Raw genomic sequence first — 17,400 nt, forward strand, 5'->3', positions numbered from 1 at the left:
ATATTCATTTCAACTCATTAGGATAGAATGCTGAATTGAGATGTCCTAAGAAATAAATAAAAACTGTTACCATGTTCATAGAAATAAAACTTCACCTGGTTCTTACATTTCAAGGTTTTTTTTTAAACTCAAAACAGTATCAGCTCTTACACTATACTTTTATTTTGAATGAGGCTTTGCACATTCTGTCATCTTAGTTACTAAGAAATCTTTATTGATTTTTTCAGCCTTTCAAAGGCAGTGAAATCTTCCTGCCATTAAAATTCTCTGTGACCATGGCAAACTTTGGAATGCAAACCTGAAGTGTGCTGATAACATGCTTTTTTAATAGATATTTTATATTTGTAAAATCTCTTGTGCCTTTCTTGCATCTTTAAGTAGGAGATTAAAAACAGTGGAGGTGGTTCAGAAAGAAAATCTATTATTAATTTAGTGGAAGTAGTTAGATGCTCATCTCCTGTGCAGCTCTTAAAATATTTAGTTCTTTAATGACAGTAATATGTTCATTATAATGAATTACATTCTAGGAGAATCATTTTCCAACAAGGATTTTGCTTCATTGGAAATATTTGAGACATCATAAAAAATTAACCATATCAATTGTTTCATTAAAGCAAAACCTCAATTTTTTTCAATTCAGATAATACTCTAAACTGCCACAATGTGATTCTATTTGTGTTTATTTCAGCATGTAAGAAATTACATAGTGGGATTTTTCAGCATGAACGAATGTGTTATTAATTCAGCATAACTACAAGAGCCCCTCCTAGTTGAATATTTCATAGGCTTTGGTTCTTAAATTCACAAATCAATTTTAAGACAAATTTCATTTAAAGTGCTACTAGAAGCACTTCTACCAGTGTCTGTCATTAGTAATATGTGGGACTTCACCAGTATCCTGGGACTATTCAGTTTCAAATAAATAAGGAGAATAATATTGCCTAGTACACCAGAAAAAGGGGTTTGTCTAGTAGCACCTAGAAAGAGGGAAGAGAATAGGCTGGGAGGCATCATGCCAATAATGTAGTGAGGGCAACCACTGACACAGGGCTTTTTAGTTTCATTTGCTTAGATGGGATCCACTGCTTTTACTTTGTCCTTCTTCTTCACTTGCTTCAGAACTGCCTTTTAACTTGCATGGTTCTACACTTGCCAAGTCTTTATGGGTATTTGGGTGAATAAAGATTATCTCAGATAAATATTGTCAGAGGGATGATCGTGGTCTGGGGGAACCTGCATCCATGGCAGTGAAGTCTGGCTTTTTGGGAGTGCTGACTCACTGCCCAGAACGTCCTTGGGAGTGCCCCTTGGGTCTTGGCAGGCAAGAACTGCAGCAGATCAGCTTTACTAGTTCACTTCTATTAAAAATAGGTTAGAGACAAGGTTAAAGTGAAGTATGGCACTTGCACAACTGGCTTACCAGCCTTAGCATCTTCCAAAGAAGACGCTGCTTGTAATTTGAGTTTATTTTTGCCACCACAGGACTGTCCTCAGTGGCGAGGCAGCTTCCCCTGGCAGCCCCGCGGTGTGGCTGTGCTGTGCTCTGCGGGCAGCCTGCGGCACAGCCTGGAGGCAAACAAGCATCTCAGCATCTTAACCACAGCACATCCTCCCTCTGTGCTCACCCTCTAGCTTTAAACAGCACTACAGCACTAGCAGGGGGGGGTTCTGTGTTAATGGGTTTGTTTCACTTTAACCTCTGCCTAATTTAATCAATAACTTGGATATACTAGGTGGAAAAATAATCTGGGGGATTTTTTAAAGCGATTTTGCGCTAAAAATAAAGGAAGCTTGGTTTCCTGCATTCTTTTCATTATTGCTTCATCTTAAATTATTTCATCCAAATCTCCTCTCCATTCTTAAGCATCCCACGCGCTGGATTCCATCCTCCAGTGTTGGCAACATCCCTGGATCCACAGTCCTGACTCTGTGCAATTAGCCCTGTCCATGGGACACTCTGCTCAATTGAGTATGGTAGTCTCTACAGCTGTTAGCCTGGAATGCTTATCTGATGTTACCCCTGCTCCTTTTTGTCCTAAACCTCTTACTGAGTAGGCCAGAAAGAACATCATGGTGCACTGTGCAGTCATATTGTGGTAAACAGTTGTGGTAAACAATTCATTGTGAGCTTCAGAAAGCGTCCAGCACTGTTTTTGAGTAAAGCAGGAGAGAACTGCTGAATGACTCTGGGACAGATGAATGGTTCTAGCTCCATCTCAGCAGCTTAGGTGTTTGCTTTGTTGGGTTTTTTTTAAATATAAATAGAGGATCACTATTAGAGGGTATTTTAATGTATCAGAGTGTTCTAAATGCAAGACAATAATAATTCAGTTCAGCCAGACTAGGACCTTTTTTTTTTTTTCAAACTTCATAGATATCGGGATGCTATGAATTTAATAATGGATTTGTAACTGTTACAATGTTACTAATTTCTCAAGTGGTTTTGAGCAGTTATTGGAAGAAAAGGATCATTTTTCTAAACAAAAGTAGCATTGTGGGATCTCAAGCAATTCACAAATTCTAGGTCAAAAAAATTAATTTGGACAGCTGGGGAACTGAATATTTTGGCCACCTCAGTGCACGCAGCCCAACAGCAAAAAAAACTTTTAGCCATTGTGAAGATCTATAAGGACCTCCCAGAGTCTGCTGTGGTGCTCACATTTTAATGCTGTGCTTTCCAAGATATACCTGTTGGGAGTAGAGGAAAGAAGCTCTCAGGTTCTTTTCCTTGCTGTTTCATAGGAAGAAAATAAACTTCATGAAAAATACCATCTCCAGTAAGATTATAAGCAATGTCTGACTAGTTAAACTTATGGAGGACATTCCTGCAGGCTGTTAGCTGCCTTTTATTCCTAGGAGAAGGACTTTCAGATTAAGGGGAAATTGTTTTATTCAGGGTACTCGCTAGTTCTTGACCATTGACAGTTCACAGGAATTGCAGCACCGGTTGTTCTGTAACATTTTCCTTGTAAAGGAAACCTGTTCTTCCATACTATTGGTTAAAGGTGGGGCAGGGAGAAAGGCTGTTCATTGCTCTTAATGGGCCAATTTTTTAAAAGCTCTGATTGCAGGAGTAAGTATTACTTCTAGCTTGCTTGACCAAATGTCCTGAAGGAACTGCTCTTTTGTTTGTCAGTTTGCTGGGGCTTTCTGAGTAGACTTCCAGTCACTGTCCATTAAAAACAGAGCCTGTTTGAGGTGTTGCTAATCACTTCATGAGGGAGTTGAAGATGAAGGTAATCAAGTTGCTCCAACATCAGGATTATTAATTACATGTTGAAGAGGCAGTGGTCTTCTCTGGCATTTGCTGCTTTTAAGCAGAATTTCGTAATTCAATATTCATTTGATGCTTTCCAATGATTATTTGGTATTAGGCACTTGTGAATATTCACAGTGGTTGTGCAAAATGCAATCCTGTCTGATTTCCTCTGTAAGACCTGATGCAGGCCCTTTGTTATGAGGGATTGTTTTAACTTCACTTACTGCCCGTTCCTTTGACAAATGACATCTTGGAAGAAGCTGGATGCAAATCAGTGTTTGGTGTAAATGTGGTATTGAGTGGAGCTTTTTTCCTGGCTGCATTTGCTGCCCAGGTAACACATTCCTTCTAGGCCGTTCCAGGAGGGGTAAGGTGAGCAAAGAGCTCTGTAGGTGCAGTTATGGAGAGCTGTGTGCCATGGAGGCACCGGGCCAGCAGCTTCACTGCACTCCTCTTTATAATTGTGCTCATACAGGAATTTTGGTTTGTTTCAGGCCAAAGAGCTGCCGACGTTCAAAGACAATGATTTTATTAATGATGGCCAAAAGATTCATATTGATGAGAATAACAAAAAGATGTTCCTTGAGAAACTCAAAAAGGATGTTGAGGTAAGAATGTGCCTGTTCAGTTACATGTAATTAAAATGTGTGGCAAATTATGGATATCCCAGGAAATCATACCTGTAATTCATTAATAAAAGCTCTTGTTTATAAAACTGTAAAAACTGACTGTTTTAAATGAAACACAATTTAAACTTTCAGGAGTTGATCACTGCTTTGCTGATGTGATAAATGGCTTGCTGCCATAGCTGGTTGCCATAGTTCCTGCCTTGATGATGTGATGTTAAAACGCTGGTACTGCTTAGTACTTAATGCTTTACAAGCCTAGTGCTTCCCAATGCCCCTGAGAGAGAGGTGAGTATTGTTAGTTGTATTTTACAGGTGGAGCTCCACCAGAGCTAAGGCCAAATGTGAGCTGTAGTCCATAACAGAGGAGGGGCATCTGCCCTGCTCACAGCTGTGCATGCCCTTTTTGTTTCATGTTAGTAATCCAGTTTTAAATAATTCTAAGTATCACAACAGTAGAGTGCTTCGATAATCTAAATACAGTAATTGGATTCTCATTACCCTAATGTAGTCTTTCATATAAATTTGTATTTTACTTGGCTGAATATAGTAAATACTTGAAAGAAAAGTGTTAATGTATGAATTTATTGAAACATTTTCACTGATTTTGTTCAAATAATAAATATCAGACTAACTTGTTCACACAACTTGCCATTAGTTTGCATAATTTAAAATATTTTTCCTAAACACAGTATTTTGCAGCTTTATACTCAAAAATTAAAATCTGTTTTCAAGTAAAAAGACAGATTTGGAAAAGACTTGGTAGCAAAATGTGTCTGTGACTTAATAAGACTTTCAGCTATTTATATCAAAAGAGCTCTGTGAATTGACTTTCCAAATTCTTCAGATTTTATCTCATTAGTTGTACAAAACAAAATACTGTTACTTTAGAATTTACCTAATAATTTGCTTCTGAGGAAATATAATTTCCCGTCATAGTAACAATGGGAAATTTATGGTGGTGAGGATGATGAAAACATAAATACTTTGTGAAATATCAATGTGTGTTTATTTTATATTTAAAATACTGTGCTCCACTGATTTCACAGCTCTAGAGATAAGTTTATTTGGGTTAAAATTTTGTGCTCTTTTAACATGTACTGCTGTTGCTGACTACTGCTTTTACAGCAAGTAGGTTGTAGATAATATCTTAAATGTGTGGAAGGAATGTGTAAGATACTTTCTTACCCTGAAAAGTAGGTTGTGTATGATCTATATCATTTACCAGACTGGGAATATAATGGCAGATTCCAGATTATGACTTGAGAGGTTGGTTTTATGGGTTTGAAGTTTATACAGAGAAATGTTTAATATCCATGTAAACCACTAGTGTGAAGTGATCTGGCTCCTGATTTTGACAATGGCAAGCTATTCTTTAACCTTGCTTTTCTTTTGTTGGTTCTTTTTGCCCTTATTAGATAACAGATAGACACACTTTGTAACCAGTGTGTAAAAGCTCACATTTCACTACAATGAGAAGAAATGCACAAAACTTAGTATATGATTATCTTATCAGACAGTATTTATAGTTAAACATATCATGGGATACCATTCTCAGCTATATAGCTTTATATCTGTTCTTGTTTTTTATTAATCTTTGTTTCAATATTTCTCTCCTAATCAAGTCCTGTGTCCCCTTCCTATGTTCAAACACAAGTCATTACTGCTGTTTTGGTGTTCCCTTGTCTGTTTTCCCATCTCCTTATTCCATTGCAGGTGTCCTGAGCAAAACTACATATTTATTTTCCATTTAAAATCAGATTTCTTTTCCTTGTGCTGATCTCCCTAAGTCATTTTGTTATTAGCAGCAGCACATTTTTTTCCAAGAGCCATTCTCTTCTAATTTGTACTCACTGTTTTTTTCCCAAGAGTCCATTCTCTTTCATACTGTTCTGTATTATTATTAGTAGATTTTTTTTCCCTGTATTTATCAAGTAGTGAATAATATGCCTGGAGTTCTTCCACCCCATTGCCTTTGGCCAGTCTCATTTGTTTGTATTGTATATTGTTGTGTGTTATCTCTTCAAACTTAGATCTCTTCCAGTCTTGTGAGAATCTATTGTTTCATTATATTGAAACAAATTATACTGAAATCTTTAAAAATCAGTTTCTTCTTCTTCTTAAAACCTCCTCTCAATCTCACAGTATTTCTTCCAGCACTTGAATTTACAGTTATCTCCAGCTCATCTCTTTCCTCAGAATCAGATTTTGACAAACTGGAGTTTCTCATTGCCCAGTATTTTACCTTTTCGTCCCTATCACTCTCTCTGTGCCAAAGTCTAGCTCGAATGCCTTCTGTCCTGGTCTGCTCTGACTTCCTTTTTGTAACCACTTAGAGTTTATAAAAACTGTAGCAATTTTTATTTTCAGCCACTTTCTCTGCATACCATAAGCATGGGTTTCACAAGCTTGAAATCACAGTGCTGCTTTTAAGCTGCAGCACAGCTCTGTGCTGCCTGTCCTTTGCCCCCTTGAGCTGTTTACCCCATTTTTCTGCTTTTATACTTTCCTTATTTCCATCCCCCTCTTTCTGCCTTATGCTGTTCTCCTCAACTAAAATTACTCTTTGTTTGTACATATCTCTTTGTACATACTCTTTGTTTGTACATACTCTTTGTTTGAATTTATCTTTCAGTTTCCTAAAATCTCCCATCCTTATTCTTTATTCAAAACCACCCTTTCATTCACATACATGTTTTGCTTTCATGATGTGAATCATGAGCCTGTCACTGTGAAGAGAACACAGCATTATTTCATGTCTTCAGGGTGTGAAACTTCACGGCTTTCCACTGCAAGAATATTTGAACGTTTTTTATGATTCTTTAATAAGACTTAAAAGGGATTAAGAGGTTGGGTTCAGCATCAGATCATAGCATGCTCTACACCTGATAGCACAGAGGCTGCTCTGGACACTGAGCAGTGACAGAGCAGTCCCCACCTCAAGTGCTGTGTGTGGTTTGGACACCCACAACACAAGGCAGTTGTCCAAGGAGGCCAGAGAGGGGGGTGCCACAGCACCAAGCCTGACAGAGTTCAACAAGCATTTGGTCAATATTCTCAGGCACAAGGTGTGACTCTGGGGGATGTTTCTGTACAGCAGGGCCAAGAGTTCACTTGATGGTCATTGGGGGTCACTTCCAACCCAGGCTATTCTATGAATCTAATTGAACTGAAACATGAGTCTGGAGTAACAGTTGTTGGCTTGCAGGCACACTGGTCTTCACTAATCACAGATTTGTTTTCCCTGAGGCTTTTGGAAGAGTGGGCTACAGAATAAGTTTCGGGTAATTTCTGTGCTGCTAATAAATTTTAGTAAAATCAGCCAGCTTTATCTCTTTGCCAGCTTTATCACTTAATCTTCCCTTTGCTCTCTCTCAGAATTGTCTTAGAAGTTATTCTCAATTGGTGACACCTTTTTGTAAGTGGAGCTTATGTTTTTCAGCAATATTGATAGAATGCTTATTATCACTTTCTAGTTCCTTGCTCAGTTAAAACTCATGGACTACAGCTTGCTGGTTGGAATTCATGATGTTGAAAGAGCTGAACAGGAAGAAGTAGAGTGTGAAGAGAATGATGGAGAAGAGGAAGGTGAAAGTGATGGGACCCACCCTATTGGAACCCCTCCAGACAGTCCAGGAAATACACTGAACAGCTCACTGCCTTTGGCGCCAGGGGAGTTTGATCCAGCTATTGATGTTTATGGAATAAAATCCCATGAAAGTAAGCAGTAAGAAATATTTCTATGTTAAGGTGGTTTGATCCTTGCATCAGAATTCTAAAGTCTTCACAAACATGTAAAGGCAAATATAAACTGAAAAACAGGTTGACTATGTGGAAAAGGAAATTTGCTCTTTGGTGGTAGCAGAAAGAAGAAGATTTCCATAATGCTTAGCTGTTCTGGTTCACCAGTTCTTCAGCATTTAATTCATGGGGTTTTCATCCCTTTCAGAAAGTCTAGTAACTATAATTGGTCTTTTCTGGCAGATAACACTGTTAAACACAGTGTAAAAAGAATGAGAAAAGCAGTGTTCCAAGTTATATTTCTTTTTTTTGGCTGCTTTTTGAAAATTTGTGCAGTCATACCCAATTTCTGTGTTGCAACTAAGAAAGTCTTCATAAGGAGTATGTAAGAAGCTTAAAACTGAGTTTAATGTTAGTGTGTAAAATTAAGTATAACTGGGTACCTGTGGCTGTTCAATATAGGAAAGTTACCTTTTCTTTTTGTTTATAAGCATTGACAAAGAGTGGTTTGATTCATAAAGAAAATATGATCTTTAGTTGCACCAAGAGAAGTTTAGGTTAGATGTCAGGAAAAAATTATTCACTGAAAGTGTGATTGGGCACTGGAATTGTCTGCCCAGGGACATGGTGGAGTCACCATCCCTGGACACATTTAAAAAAAGATTGGACATGGCACTCAGTGCCTTGTGTTAGGTCATAGGTTGGACTTGATGATATCAAAGGCCTTTTCCAGCCTAGTTTATTCTGTAATTCTCTGTTGACACAGAAGCATTACCTTTCATATAAAACTTCATAGTTTTTCCACAAAGATTAAATCCATGTTACCTTAACTGAGCCATAATTTCTATTTCTGTATGCTAGCTTTTTGTTTTACACTCCTTTAGGGGATTTTGCATTATATATGAGTTCAGTTAAACTCTGAATTAAGGACAGCTTAAGCTTGTGCTTTTTACACATCTTGATTATGACTGACATTGACCTGTCTTAGCTGCTGATTGAGTTGTACCAAGTCTCCTTTGTTAGAACTCGTTGTTAAGATGTTTAGGAAGTCCTTCTTACTGCCCTGTTTGCTGTTGGCAGATGCTCCCAGGAAGGAGGTGTACTTCATGGCCATTATTGACATTCTTACTCATTATGATGCAAAAAAGAAAGCTGCCCATGCTGCAAAGACAGTAAAGCATGGGGTAAGTATCTGTGTTGGTTTCTTCCTCTTACTCATTTATATTCCTGTTTTTGTTTAGTGCCCTGGTAGGCGAAAATTCAGTAAAGCTAGGAGAGGGGAAATAAATCCTACATTACATACTGAGAGTGGAACTCCTTTTTCAGCTGTGTGCCCAGCTTTCTCACCCACAGAGAACTCTAGTGAGATGCTTTTTAAGACTGTCCTAAATTTGTGAGATTTGCACCTTATTCTTGCAAACAAAGCTGTTCACCACTCTATGAAAGCTGTCATGAATCTAATTTCAGATGCAGGGCCCTAGTGATGGTTTCATTGTTTGGTACAGCCTGCTGAAAGTTACTTCTTCAACATATAACATGGCTCACTCTAGAAGACTTCTTCAGAAAAAAAAGTGCAATTTACAAAATCAGGCATGAAAATTTCATTTACATTTAAATACTCAGAGACTGTTCAGTGAAGGCTTCTGCTTGACTGCCATTATTTAATTTTGACTGAAATTACTGCTTAGCAGCAGACACCGAAGAACCATGGTGAAACAGCCCAGTCTTCCAGATTTATGATTTATGTCTACTGTTATCACTCCTGTGGTGTTTAACATTCAAATTTCATAAACTTCTTAAAAAGAGCATATTCATTCATGAGGCTTAAATCCCTCCTGTGTCTAAGTGTCTAAAGGGTCAGGGCATTGTGAGAAATTTTAGGCAAAGGGCTCTGGGCTTTTTAGTTACAGTAGAGAATGATATGACCTGCAAAGGCCTGTAGGAGGTATTTTTTTGTCTCTCTAAAGCAATGCTTTCATTACTCTCTGCTTTCTGGGCAGCTGAAGGTTGATGCAGATCATATGCAGCCATTATCTGGCAATTATTACTGAACTTTGAAAGTAGCAGACTTTAAAAATTCACACTTCTGGCTTAAATAACAGATAGAAATATTTTGTGAGCAACAGCTATGATTATTGAAGCTGATTGTGCTTAGAACTTACTGCAGAACTTCATTACTTTCATACATTCATTTTGTTTAATTCTCTGTCTTCATCCTGAGCCACATGACACTGAAGTTAATTCATTAATTGCATGCATGCAACTTGTCTCTTTTCTAAAACAGGAAAAATATAAATAAAAACGTGGGTAAGGCTCTGAAAAACTCAAATAAAAATATTAATGAAATCATTACTTCATTGAAATAACAATTGTATGGCTTATTCAGTGAGACCAGATTTAAATGCATAAACATTGAAAAAGTGTTACTCTTACCATGTATTTCAAACGAGGCTGTGTAGCATTCAGATAACAATATGTGTTACACAACTGTTGACATGCCAGGTGTAAGGATGGCAATTCAGTCTTCTCTGTGTGAAGGCACTGCTGCTCTAGGGACCAGAATCTGCTGGTGAATCAGTGGGTAGCATGGCTAATGTGCTGTAAAAATTCATATAGAAGACTGAAGTACAATGAAAGTAAAGAGAAGCATGGAAAGTAAAAAGAAAATTTTTCAGAAATGGATGATAGCTGTCACAGGGATGAGCACTGATTATCAGTGTCCTGCTGTGAAGCCTAAAAAGGCACCAGTGAGATTCTGCTTGTGGGTCACAATTTACAGTTTGCATTTCTAGTCTCTGGTTCTAGAAAACTGAAACATGAAATTTATTAACATTTTCAATGACAAAAACATCAACTAAAACACTGGTTCTTCCTTCTTTCTTCTGTTATCCCAATTCTCTGTATAGGCTGGTGCAGAAATTTCAACTGTTAATCCAGAACAGTATTCAAAGCGCTTCTTGGACTTTATTGCCAACATCTTGACGTAACCTATCATGTTACATAGGACAGACACGAGACCTGGGGACAGCAGCAATGGCTACATTGTAGGGAAAAAAAGGAACTCAGAGAAGCACTCATCTTACAGAAAGCAACCCCGTTGTTTACATCTGCTGGCAAAGATGACTGAAGTGGGGTGGAGTACTCGCTTTAACAGCTGCCTGATATTCCCAGCATAGTTCTAGCTATTTCTGACTCTTTTGTGTGTGCAAAAAAAATTTAAAATAATTTAAATAAATAGAACAGCTTACTCAGAGTGCACTGTGACAGTAATACTCTGATGCTACCAGCTGAAATGGAATAAATGAGCAAAGAGGTGTGGGGTGGGGGTGGGGAAGAGTAAATGCATGTTAAATCTACAATATTGATATCAAACTGTAAACTGTGGATCAGTTTATATTTTGAAAAAAGATACATGACAGTATTCTTCATGATGATGGTGATGGTGATAATAATGAAGACCTTACTGCGAATGTTACACCCTGCACACTGGCACTCCTTAAACACACAGCTGCAACAGCCCTTGGTGCCGGAGGCTTTTCCCATTTGGTTCCTAGCAGTTGGGTTTTGTCCTTTTCTTTCCTCCCTCTCTTTTTTGTCTTCTTTTTCAGCACATTGCATCAGGAAGTTCAGCCTCTCAGACATCTGAGAGCTGGCATCTCTTACCTTACAAAGAGCTAACATCATTCATGCTATGTGTACATTTTTGCTATAGTAAACTTACATTAAGGGAAAACTTTGCTATTTCTCTTTGTTACCTGAAGTTTTCATTTGTTTTATATTCTTGCAATATAGGAACTAATAATGTTACAAGTGTAAAAGTAGCTTATCTGAAGAAGTGCATAGTTTTGGGCAATAGTAGCTCCATCTTCTACCCATCCTGAAAGATGTGCACACTGATAGAAATTCCATTCCCTTGTAATATACTGGGAATTTGAAGTTTAAATGCTTATGTTGTACTGTTGAAATAGCAGTATTTTATTATAGATTATCCCTTGAAAAATGAACCCTGAATTTTACTGTTTACATTATTAGGAAAGCAGGGATATTTCTGAATTTCAGAGCCGTGTACAATATAAGACTTTTGAGTTTACATGTAAAGTTATTTTGCAGTACAAATGAAGTAATGTTTGTCATCTTCCAAGAGGTAATATGCAGTAGTGTACTAAAGTGAATGTCTCGCTCACCTCCATGATAGACTCTTTTACAATAAAATGAGAAAGGATATTCTGGAGGGATTTTTCCCAAGGTTGTCTTTCAGCATCAAAATGACCTGTCCTACCATTTACTCAATTTTGATTGTATAGTACATTGCCTGAAACTGTGCTGATCATGTTTAACTTGTTTAAAATTTTTAAACAACATTGTATTCCTTCTCCTCTTGTATTTTTCCCTGAAAGACTCCATGCTTGAAAGAGACAAATTTACATATGCTTAAAAGTTTATCTACTTATACACTATACACTGTGCTAAAGCTGTGCCTTTAAAATTTCTTTATTGAAATTGTTAGATTTTGTAGGCAACATAAGAGAAGTCAAACCTCCCTCTCATCATTTCTAACTGGGATCAGGAGTGCCAGCATGCCTTCTCCATAACCAGTGTCAGTGCTGCTCAGCCTGCAACTCTGCATAACCTGTGTTGTGGTTCCCTTCAGAGGAGCCCCTGCAACAGCAGCCCCTTAATTACACTTCCAGTGGCCAAAGGCAATACTATCCCTGTTGCTGTGTACTAATTTTTCTTCCTTTCCCCAATCATTCCCACAGGGATTTTTGTTACATTTGACTTAGTGATGTCTGCAGCACTGTAATGTATGTGTATACTTTTGTATTGTATGTATTTAAATACGTTGGTACTGTGGCTTGATTTTTTTTTTTTTCTCCTCTCCCTAAACACCCTGGTTGTCTATGTTCTCACCCAAGTTTCGTTTTCTGAAGCTTCTGAAGGTATGAGGCCACAGGGAGACCCTGGAATAAAAACAAGGTACTCAGAGTACATATTTAATTACGGCCAACGAGTGTACATTTTAGACCATTTTAAACATTTACAGCAAAGCATTCTTTTTGTCTGTGTAGCATTTTTGTCACTCACTCTTGTTGATAAACTGTTTATTTGGACAGGGCAAGGAAGACTCATTATTGTGTATGTTAGTGCTTAGATTACACTCCAAACATGAGCAAGGCTTTATAAAATAAAGCATTTTGATGACTCACTAGGTAAATCCTTTGTTCTTGTGTTTCACCTATGGTTTTCATTGCTTACAGATGAATTTTGGATGTTAAATGCCTGTATCACAAAGGAAAAAAAGTAAGACAAAATTTAAACTTGAGATTTTTCACTAGATTTTAACATGCTTCTTCTATGCTTACTTTAAGGGGCTTGCAACATTTACTCTCTGGGGTTTTGGGCTGAGACTGGCTCTGAGAACAAATACTGAGGTTTGTAATTGGCAAATCTGTGGTCTAAATCCTAGTATTAATAACAAAACAGCAAGATCATCCATGATAGTTAATTGATAGAAGGATTGGCAGAACTTTTTTAGCTGTGATCTTATACTAAACCAATCATTTTAAAAATATTTGGGAATAAGTCCAAACTTTCATGGGAAGGAGGGAGGGATTTCTATTCTCGAATTTCAAGACACTGATTGTTGGGGCTTTCAGTGCATGATACAGCTTGTGCTACACATTGTGGGCAAGTGACAGAAAAGTGTCTTTTTGTCTTTGTTCTGACTTAACTTTTAATTATTTTAATACATTTGTCACTTCCTGTTTTTTTCAGTTTATTGCACAGATGTAGCACAACAATATTTTCAGCAGTATTACGTGTAAAATACATGTCTGAATTCATGATAAAGTAGATATACCCCAAAGACAAGGGGCTGAGGAGCTGTTCTATTAAAAGTAGGTGAAACGATAGAGACTGGAGAGATTCAGCTTCTTAATTACTCACTTAATGATGTCTCTGGTAATTTAAGGTTGCACTTCACACAGCTGCTGCAGCTGCTGAGAGTTTGGAGTGAGCATGGTGCCCAAGGAATGCTGCTCAGATTACTGGACCATTAGCCACGGTGGGCAGCAAGCAGCTGCAGGACCCTGCCTTTGGCACAAGTGTGTACATGGCAATGTGTAAGGAAATGTTATCTTTCCTTAAGGCAGTGATGATATTCCACATAGGAGATGCAGCTGGCTTGTCACTGCAAGGACTGCAACAAAATAAATAATTAAATTTAAAGTTCTTGAACAATAATTTTCTATGTTAACTATATAACCTAAATGTATAATCTGTATTTCCTGCTCCCTCCCTTGTGCACACTTCTTTTCCAAAGTAATACTAGTTAGCAAGTCCCTGCATCAAGTGGGACCATTGCATTCTCATGCAAAGCCTGCCTTTATCCAGTATCTGCTCTCTATATGTGCTGTCCTTTTGGTCTCCCTCTAATTCTTGTATTTAATGGGGGAAAAAATACAAGAATAGAGAGCAGTTAACTTACAGGAGAAATCTGTTTCGTCTCTGTCTGCCCTGATTCCTCTATGGCAGGAGCTGTTTCTGGCAGTCAGCACATCCCTTACAATGCCAAGTGACAAAGGCCTTGTGTGTGAGATTAAATAATTTAAAAATTGCTTTATTAAAACTGTTAAAAAACAGGTCTGGAGAGGACTTGAAAAGTTGATAATAGTCAGTCCCAGAGCAGTTCAGCTGTAAATAAACATTGGTGAGAATGGGGTTTATCTTTTCCAGGGAGCTACTTCCATGACTTCCCTGTGCTTTCTCTTCCCATGCCTCACTAGCTCTATCATTACAAAGATTTTTTTTCTAAAATCTTACCTGACTACATTACTATGCTTTAAGCTCATTAATATTTGTTCTATCTACAGAGGACTCTAAGAACAGTTTATTCTCTTCCTCTTCCAGTTTCTCTTAATGTGATCCTGCCTCTGTGTACTGAACAATGCAAATATTAGCTTTTGCACATTTTAAATTGAATATTCACTCTCTTATTTAACAAAATTATCAGAATGGTTTGAGCAAGGCAGAATGGCCTATTCCATTTTCTGTAATGCCTAATTAAAAAAAAAAAAAAGTTAAAATGGTGCTTCTTGAATTTCTGATTTGAGAATTTCATAGTCATTCATTTACCATCTACTAAAAAAAATTTGTCATAATTGCTGTGTGCACAAAGTGCAGTTTCAAAATGAGCACAGCTAATCCTTGGCTGTAATTGTGGCTATAACTGCAATAAAACGCTTCTTTTCCTTTTTCCCAAATTAAGCAATATCACAATCTTAGTTTTTTCTCATCGCATTCCCTTTTCACAGCTTCCTGTCTCATCTCCATTAGTGATAATCAAATAAAATAATTATTTGGCCATAAGTATTAAGGTACAAAAAATACTTCTTGCAAGGCAGCATAAATTCATTCTTACCCAGTACTCTGAATATTTTTAGGCATTTTAGTTATTCCCCATATGCTTCAAGTTCATAAAATGCTTCTACTTTGTTTCAACTCAATCTGATTCATTCATAGTGACTCATTTTATTTAGCAATGTGTTTCCTATTGGAATAAATGGTGTTTGTGTAAGAACCTTGTGTTTTGAAGAGGTTTAGCACTTCCACACAAGCCTGGAAGGTAATTTAACTCATTACATTTCTGGTGTTTCACCTTGCCCAAGGCCAAAGCACTCTACTTTCTTTTCAGTTTTATGTATTTTTAAGTGGATGCATAAAGCTATTTTGTTACAAGAATCTCTCAGTCACTCTAATGTTTAGAGAGCATGTGTCCTCCCAAGGCAGAGGGAAGGGCTCTTCCCTCTTGCAGTGGCTGGGCTGGCAGCAATTCTGGTTTGTCTTCCATCACCTGAGGATAACAGGGTCACGTTTGAATCAGTTTAAGAGAAAGTCCTCTGTTCCTGAGATGTGCCTGTTTATCCCAGCACCTTGGATTCAAGTGATACAAAAAGAATCCTTTCTGCCAAAGAGGTCTGATTAATTAGTGCCTACTTCAGCCAGGCATGTTATCCTAAATTGAACTTTACACTCTGGTCAGGTCCCCATCTTCTTTCAACCTGTGGAATTGCATAACAAAACCAAGTAAGTCTTAGATAGAAATTTATTTGTACATCAGCTGCACCAGAGACTTTGTATTTAAGATATTAAAATATCAAACTGTACTGTGCAATGCTGATCATCTCTTCATAGGGTAGACTGGAAAGAATCTGCTTTTAGTTAAGCAGTGATAGGCATGCTCACCTGCTTGGTACTGCTCTGTAGCTTCAGTCAGCCAAGATCTGTGTGGCAGGAATTGCAGTGTTTGACCTGATTACACTGTGAAGGGCTCTGGCTCAGAGGTTTGCAAGTTGTGTTTCCCATGCCACAGGCTGCAGCATCTCTGTGCTGGGCTGCTCTGTCACCCCAGCATGCAGGAGAGTGGGTGGCACTGAGTCAGTGGAAGGAGAGAAAGCTCAGTGTGTTTGTGGCCTTGAAACTGCACCCAGCAGTACAATGATGCTTTTGGAGGTCCTGGTCTGGAGGGAGGAAAACGTGTTTTCTGTACAACACACTCACTGGTCACAGCCAGCACAACTTCATGAGAGGAAAGTCCTGCTTATCCAACCTGGTTTCCTTTTGTGACAAGGTAACCCATGGGGCTGATCAAGGGGAACCAGTTGATGTAATGGGATTTTTGGATTTCAGTTTAGCTTTCAATGCTGTCTCTCACAGAGCCCTTCTGCACAAGATGTCCAGCTCACAGCTGGATGAACACATTCTGTGATGGGTGAGCAGCTGGCTCATGGCTCAGGCACAAAGGGTTACAGAGCATGGAGTGACATCAGACTGGTGATCTGTCACTAGGGGGGTTCCACAGATTGCAGTAACGAGGGTTTAGGGTAAGAGGAGAGCACAAACTAAAAAACCTTTTCTGAAGTGGCAAGGAAGAGACAGTATTGAGGCTGGTAAAGAAATAAAGCTGAGAATAAGAAACAAAATACAAAGAAGCAGCCCTGGGTTTGGTATTATCTGCTTCTGCTCTGGGGTCAGGGAGGACAGTCCCTTATGGGAGCAGAGAAAAATCTCAGACCATAAAGATTATGATGCAAAAGGAAAGGCATAAATTACTATGTTGACAACACCATAAAAGCATTTTACAATAATTACCTTCTCACCTGAAATAATGGGAACAGTGCTGTGGTGTAAGGTTGGAAGTAGAGCAGTAGAGCGAATCAGAGAGAACTGATCAGCCTAGAGAGCAAATGATAGCGACCCTAAAAAAAACCCCTAAACCCACAGCATATTTAAAAGCAATGCAGTAAAAGGTTCAAGGAGATACCCCTGTAAAACATAATTAAACTTCTGGACTTGGGTCATATTATAGTATGGTGATAAAGAAAAGACTGAGCAGGAAGATGGCTACATGGAACATTTCCATCATCCAAATAAGCTCTTTCTGTGACCCAAACCAGGCTGTGGAAATGCTTTTTTTGGAGGGGATGTTCTTTGGACAGAAACATTTCCTCGTGCCCTGTGTAGCTGCATCTCCCCCCATTTTAACTCAGCCCCTCCATCAGACACAGCCCCACAAACACTTTGTGGCTTCCTTTAGAGTGCTGAGTTGTCTGGCCTGACACAATTGTTTTCATGGGCACGTTTGGGCAAGGGAGAGCAGACAGAGGAGAGGAACAGTCTTAAGATGAGAAGATGGGTTTGAAAAGGCTGTCATTCTCTTAAGGTCCACTGGGAAGCAGCTCTTCCTTCTCACGTATTGGGAGTTAGTTTTGAACT

General features: G+C 38.3%; 1 protein-coding gene across 2 annotated transcripts in view; it reads left to right on the forward strand.

Annotated features, from left to right (window-relative positions):
• The window catches only part of PIP4K2A (phosphatidylinositol-5-phosphate 4-kinase type 2 alpha), a 108,011-nt gene extending 94,918 nt beyond the window's left edge, over window positions 1-13,093 (forward strand). Inside the window, exons 7-10 of one of the 2 annotated variants that reach the window (XM_058825542.1) lie at window positions 3,754-3,867; window positions 7,362-7,605; window positions 8,707-8,810; window positions 10,533-13,093. In XM_058825542.1, coding sequence (XP_058681525.1) covers window positions 3,754-3,867; window positions 7,362-7,605; window positions 8,707-8,810; window positions 10,533-10,613 — 543 coding nt within the window. In that variant the 3' untranslated portion in view covers window positions 10,614-13,093. The remainder of the gene's footprint in view (window positions 1-3,753; window positions 3,868-7,361; window positions 7,606-8,706; window positions 8,811-10,532) is intronic. The other variant, XM_058825547.1, reaches the window with a different exon arrangement.
• The last annotated feature ends 4,307 nt before the right edge of the window (window positions 13,094-17,400 follow it).

The sequence above is a fragment of the Ammospiza caudacuta genome, chromosome 1 (assembly GCF_027887145.1).
Source record: "Ammospiza caudacuta isolate bAmmCau1 chromosome 1, bAmmCau1.pri, whole genome shotgun sequence".
Classification (NCBI taxonomy): domain Eukaryota; kingdom Metazoa; phylum Chordata; class Aves; order Passeriformes; family Passerellidae; genus Ammospiza; species Ammospiza caudacuta.